The 6,846-nt window shown below is 46.5% G+C and overlaps 1 protein-coding gene across 1 annotated transcript in view; it reads left to right on the top strand.

The window, feature by feature from the left end:
• The first annotated feature begins 708 nt into the window (after positions 1-708).
• The window catches only part of TMPRSS9 (transmembrane protease, serine 9), a 51,265-nt gene continuing 45,127 nt past the window's right edge, over positions 709-6,846 (top strand). Inside the window, exon 1 of the mRNA XM_006897919.1 lies at positions 709-850. Coding sequence (XP_006897981.1) covers positions 709-850 — 142 coding nt within the window. The remainder of the gene's footprint in view (positions 851-6,846) is intronic.

Below are 6,846 nucleotides of genomic sequence, written 5' to 3'. Positions count from 1 at the left end.
CCACTAAATTGGTTGACCTTCTTACAGCCTCAAGAAGAAACCTCTGTCTGTCTTCTCTCTCTCTTTTTCTCTCTCCTCTCTCTCTGTTTCTCTCTGTCTCTCCTCTCTGTCTTTCTCTGTGTCTCTCTCTGTGTGTCTCTCTCTTCTCTCTCTCTCACACTCTCACTCTCCTCTCACGCTCTCTATCTCTCTCTGTCTCTCTCCCCTCTCTCTTCTCTTTCTGTCTCTCTCTTCTCTTTGTCTCTGTCTCTCCCGCTCTCGCACATGTGCGCTCTCTCTCTCTCTCTCTCTCTCTCTCTCTCACTCACACACACACACACACACACACACACACACACACACACACACCCCCTACACACCTGATAGCCTGGTGGTAAGAACCTGTGCCGTAAACAAAAACACCTGCAGGTGAAATCCACCAGAGGCTCTGTAGGGGAAGAGTGGGCAGTCCCCTCCCGTGTGACTGAAAACCTGCTGGAGGGTCAGCTACGGGTCAGTTCCAACATATGTTTAAGCAATGTAACCCCAACAGCAGCCCGGCCACTGATGTGTTAGACCCCTTTGTGACCCTTTTTCCTGTGGGTCCCGTCGGCGTCGACAGCTATCACACCCACACACGTAGAACCTTCTCCAGAGATGAGTTCTGACCCTGTTTCTCTTTCTTTCCTTTCACTGGTGTGCAGGTCTCTCTGCTCGTGCTCCTGAACCATGGACACCTCTGTTGACGACTTCCGACTCGTACCTGATGGAGCAAAGAAGGTCCCCGCCCTGGACGCTGTGTGCTGTCGAGCTGCTGTCACCGCAGTGGGGGCCGCTGGCATCATTGGGGTCTCCCTGGGCATTCTTCTGGGTGAGTGTTCACAGCCATGGGGACCATGCAAAGATGGGGGAAGGGCCCCTATGGGGCCACAAGCTTGGTGTCCACTCAGAGGTGACGGTGGACCTTCATGAGGCTCAAGACATGAGCAAGGGGACTCACTGGCACTCCTTGTGTCCTGAGGTCAGACCTGGAAGGATGCGTGCCAGGGTCACCACACACAGTGCTGCACCAGGCGGCTTGAAGCAGAAATGCGTCCTTTCCACCATCTGCAGATGGAAAGTCCCAGATTCAGGGCATCAGCGGGGCTGTGTTTTCACTAAAGGTCTCAGGCAGGATCTTGGCTTGTTTCCGGGGCCCTGGCATTCCTTGGCTTGTAGTGGTATCACTCCACTGTCTGTTTCAGTCTTCACTACTTGTCTTCCTTCTGTGTCTGTCTCCTTCCCTGTTCCTGTAAGGACACGAGCTGGGGCCCACCTGCCTCCAGCATCTAGTTACAGCTTCTAAGATTGCTCCACATTCAACACTTTTGGCACCAGCAGTCAGGAAATCAAAGGACGCATTGCACTGGGAAGATCTGCTGTCAGGAACCTCTCCAGAGTGCTGAAGAGCAACGATGTCAGTCTAGAGGCTAAGGTGCCCCTGATCCAGTCTGCAATTACTTGCTATGCATCAGAGAGCTGGACAATAACTAAAGATGACAGAAGAAGAATCAATGTTTTTTAACTGTGGTGCTGGAGAAGAGTCTTGAACATACCATGGACTACCAAGAAAACAAATAAGTCTGTCTTGGAAAGAGTGAAACCAAGTTTCTCCTTGGAGGCTAGGACTTTGAAGCTCTGTCTCACATACTTTGGGCATGTAGCCTGGAGGGACTGGTCCTTGGAGAAGGACAACATGCTCAGAAGGGGTAGCACAGGAGAGGAAGACTCCAGATGAGATGGATTGACACAGTAACTGGGGTAATGGCGGTAGGTGTGTTGGAGTCAGTGAGACCGGCTCAGGACAGGGCAGGGTTCAGAGCTGCTGTACATAGGGTTGCTATGGGTCACAGGCGACTTGACAGCATATAACAACAATAAAAACAAGATTGCTTCCAAACAAGGTCACGTCCACGTGCAGTGAGGTCACATTCATGTGTTCTGAGGTCAGAACTTGAGCAAACTTTTATTAGGACACAATTAACCCATAGATTCCTGGACTGTGAGCTATCTGCATTTTTAAACCATGACAGTGTAGTAGTAAACACTTTCTAGAATGTTCCAGCTCTGCTCAGCAAGGTTCCCCAAGATGATAGTCACCAATCCGACATGATTGTTTAACTTTAAGTCCGTTAAAATGAGATGAAATAAAGAATTCAGATACATTTCCAACGCACCATGGCCACACATGGCCGTTCTTCTGGACAGCAGGGTTCTGGGACATTTTTACTGTCACAGAAAGTTCTAGACAGCCTGTTCTGGACTGGATGTCTTCTGAGATGGTGCACTGTGTAGAGTTTTATTTCAGGATGCTCAACTCAGTTCTCTGTTACGCAATGGTGGTGACAGCGGGCGACCTGGGGAAATGGCCCCTGTTCCTAAAGATGGTGGTAATAGTAGGTGACCTGGGGGAATGCCCCCCATTTGGCAAGGAGTTGGCAGTCTGTGGGTGCCTGCTCATCTTGTATTTGCCTGATGTGAGTTCACGGTCTCCCCACATGTCTGCCAATTTGTCAAGCACTGTGTGGTCTGTAGGTTGCTGGCACTGGTATGTCCAGTACCAGAAGGGTCACCCTTCATGGGCAGATTTTAGCAGAGCTACTGGACTTGAGACAGACTAGGAAGCAGGACTGGCGTCCACTTGTGAACTCCCAGACCTTGGAAATTCCTCTGGAGAATGGAAGTGCTGTTGGATTTGGTGAGTTGGAGGCACTCGGAATGAGCTGGAGGAAGAGCTGCTCTTCAAAGCAGAGTCCACCACAGTGCCTCAGACGCAGCAAAGTCTTCCCCAGTATTGTGGTTGCTGTTGTGTGCCGTCTAGTCAGAAGTGGCCCACAGCTGACCCTCCAGCAGGTTTTCCGAGGCAGTTACTCACATGGGAGGGGTTTTCTATTCTTCTCTGGGGGCAACTGGTGAGTCCTGACCACGTGCCTTCGGGATTGCAGCTCAGCTTCTCACCACGAGGCCACCAGAGCTCTCCTCACTCAATGAGGTGCCCTCATTTCTGTCACCAAGACCTTGTTTTCCGACTACCCATCCTTCTTTATTTGAAGAAGGATTTATTCAAATGGAGGTTCACTCAGTAAAGTACCTTCATCTGATGAGGTTACAAAGCTCGAAATGAGGAAGAACATCTTCAAATATCTACTGCCAACTGGAACATGGACTGTATAAAGTGTGAATCTAGAAAAATCATGTGTTGTCGGATATGAAACGGTGCACATTCAGATCAGCATCCTAGGTGAGCCGACTGCTACTGGCCATTTTAAACCAGACAAGCACATGGTCTAATACGCTGGAAATAACAAATTGAAGAGGAAAGTGTGGCATTCATTATCATGAAGAGTGTTAAAGATTTATCCCGAAGTACACTGTGGTGAGTGACAGAATACTACCCATTGCTGTTGGTGTGTACCATTGAGTCAGACCGTCTGGCGAGTTTTCAGAGACAATCACTTGGGGGGAGAATGTCCATCCTTCACCCACGGAGCAGCTGGGGGCCTCCAACTGCATGACCTCAGGATTGCAATGAATCTTCTTACCACGAGGTCACCAGAGTTACCCATACATATACATGAAAGTCTTGCACGAAAGTTACTATAACTGTGATTGAAATATACACATCATGGTGGAGGGGACCTGGGGGAGGGTTTGTAAAACAATGAAAGAATCTTTTCTTTTACTTTTCCATAATTTTTGGACTCATGTACTTGTAACTTGTTAGTCAAATTTGTGTCTTCTAGGTTGCAACACCCCCATGATACATCTTCAAGGATATGAACATGTACAGCCAAGCACAATCAATAAGAGTGCATCTAAATTCCAAAATCAATCTCCATAATAGTCTATGTGTTTCCTACTGCCAAAGGGGCCCTTTAGAGTAGTGAGAGAAGATCTTCACCCTGAAACCCACAGCGTCCCTTTTCAGCAGGAAGTAGCTAAGAGAATACGCCGTCCCCTTTTCCTTATGACTCAGGGTGAAGTCTCTCTCAGGGAGGAGTGATAGGGAATGGCAAAGGACACACTGACAAAGAAGATTAATCAGAACTGGCTTTGACAAGCACTGTGGCATTTGGACAAGAACAAACTGGGAGGAGGGTAGAGAGAATAGTGCAACAATGAATGAGTGGAAGCCCAAAATCTCTGTAAATGTTTATGAAAATTAATAAAATATAATTATAGAAAAAAAAAGAAATATACACATCAACTGCAAAAGCCAAAGATTTAGAAGTTGAGAATTTCTACCAATGTTTGCACTCTGAAACGGATCAAACATGCACTCAGGATGCACTAATAGTAATTGGTGGCTGGAGTGGGAATGCTGATGTGGAACCAGCAAGGGCCACCTTGGGATGCCACGCCTGATGTTTACAGATTTCACAAAGGGGAACCGATCCACAACATCAACAACACAAAACTGATTCCGATGAGGTCAGACATGTCCCCCACGCTCCAGTACCCCTTTCTACTCATCTCAACACCAATCTTACTGCTTTGCTGGGTTCAAAATCCTATGTAATAGCTCCCAGACCACACAGCGCCATACTGGGGAAGCCAAAAGCTTATCATCCAGTTTAGTGGCATGATACGATCAGGATGACTTCCAAAATGAGCTTGCAGGTGCCTCAGCCTTGAACCGCGTGGCTTCAGGCCAGTGTCACAACCTCTCGGTCCTGCCAATATTAGCTTTCCTCACCTCCAAGTTGTCCAGCCAACTTGGGCAAAGGCTCTTCACTTAGCTCTGGTTCTGTCCATGGGGCAGCAGGCCCGAGGTCTGCTCTGTCTCGTGTTAAGTCTCCTGTTCTCCACACTGGCTGCTTTGGCTGTTGCTGTGATCCTGAAGGATGAGTCGCAGTCTCTTGCTTCTTCTCTGTTGCGGTGAGGTTTCTTCCCTCTGTTGCTAGATTTACTCAATCAAACGGCAAGACTGTCCAACATCCTTGAGGACTGAAGAGCTAGCCAATCCCCTGGTGGACAGGCTAATACTCCCTATTCACATATTCCCACCCACCCACATGGCAAAGTCAAATTCAATGGCTACAAATGTAATTTTGAATGATAAACTCAACCTGTCGATAAAAAGAAGGACTTGTAGTTGGAAAATAAGGTCTTGGTGGCAGAAAAGAAGCTGGAAATGGACAGAATTTTGAACAATGAATGATTTATTCATTGCAAATACTTTAAAAAGAGAAGCATGTGCAGTAACTGTATGCATAGACCTCACCTGACAGTTTACACAAGGATCAGGTTGAATTTATGTAAAGAATCACTGGAGAAGCTCAAATCAGCAGTCAAAAAAAAATTAAAAAAAAAAAAAAAAAAAAATCAGCAGTCAAAACCAGGCCAGGAGCTGACTGTGCAACACACTACCAGTTACTCATGTACAAGTTCAAACTGAAGGTTTAAAATTTTTTTAAAGTCTGAGAGAACCAAAATATGACCTTGAGTTTATCTCAACTGAATGTAAAAAACCATCTTAAGAGTAGATTTGATGTTTTGAACACTAACAACAGAAGACCAGACATCAAGACCTCATCCATGAAGAAAGTAAAAGGTCTATACAAACACAGAGCAGAAACAAAAAATAGAAATCGGTGTCAGGAGAGCCTGAAACTTGCGCTGGCTGGAAAAGAAAAGAAGCTAAAACAAAGGGAAGAGAAGCAGAGAGACAGTAAGAAGATTTCCAAAAGCAGCTCAAGAAAACCAAGCAAAACATGACAAAATATGCAAAGAACTGGAGTCAGAAAACAGAAAGGGAAGAGCACACTCAGCAGTTTTGAAGCTGAAAGAACTGAAGACCAAACTCAAGTCCCAAATGCACCACTGGAGGATTTCCGGGGGGAAACCTTGACCAGTGCAGGAAGCATCGAATGAATTGGAGGAATACATAGAATTCCCACACCAAAAAGAGATGGCTGACACAGAAATATTCCAAGAAGTAGCATCTGATCAAGAACTGACAGTAACTTAGGAAGAAGTTCAAACTGCATTGGAGACATTGGCAAAAAATTAGGCTCAAAAACAAAACAAAAAATAAAAAAATATAAGACCCCAGGTATTGAGGGGATACCAAGTGAAGCACTTCGGGAAACAGATGCAACCCTGGACATGCTCCCTCAAGAAATTTGAAAGAGCTACCTGGTCAACTGACTGGAAAAGATTCCTGTTCGTTCCCATTCTAAAAAAGGATGATCCCACAGGCCATGGCCATTACCACACATTATCGTTAATACCGCATACAAGTAAAAATCTTGCTGAAGATTATTTTTTAAATGGCTGGAACAAGTACATCCACAGGGAACTGTTAGAAATTCAAAGCAGGGTAAGAAGAAGTTGTGGGGTGAGGAATATCACTGCTGAAAGTAGAAAGTACCAGCAAGATGTTTACATGTATTTCCTTGACTATGCAAAGGCACTGGACCGTGTTGTTGTCAGGTGCTGGTGCGGACGACTCAGAGTGACCCTCTGAACTACAGAGCTGCCCCTGCCCCTTCCTGTGTCCTCATCCTCTCTGACACACTTGAGCCCATTGCTGCAGTCACTGTGTCAATCCACCTTGCTGGGGGGGGTGGTGTCTTCCTTTAATTTGCGAACCACCTTTCCAAGCACGATGTCCCGCTCCAAGAAACAGCCTCGTCTAGCAACATGTGCAAAGTGTGAGAGACAAAGCTTCGCCTTTCTTGCTTCCAAGGAGCACTCCGGTTGCCCCTTCTCCAAGACATCTGTTCTTTGGGCAGTCCCAGGGATTTCCAGCATCCTTCTCCAAAACTCCAGCTCAGAGACATCAATTCTTCTGCCATCCTTATTCAACCTCCAGCTCTCAGAAGC

The sequence above is a fragment of the Elephantulus edwardii genome, unplaced genomic scaffold, assembly GCF_000299155.1.
Source record: "Elephantulus edwardii isolate Elephantulus edwardi_28Jun2011 unplaced genomic scaffold, EleEdw1.0 scaffold00217, whole genome shotgun sequence".
Classification (NCBI taxonomy): domain Eukaryota; kingdom Metazoa; phylum Chordata; class Mammalia; order Macroscelidea; family Macroscelididae; genus Elephantulus; species Elephantulus edwardii.
Note: the sequence above shows the minus strand (reverse complement) of the source record. Positions and strands in the feature narration are given on the sequence as shown.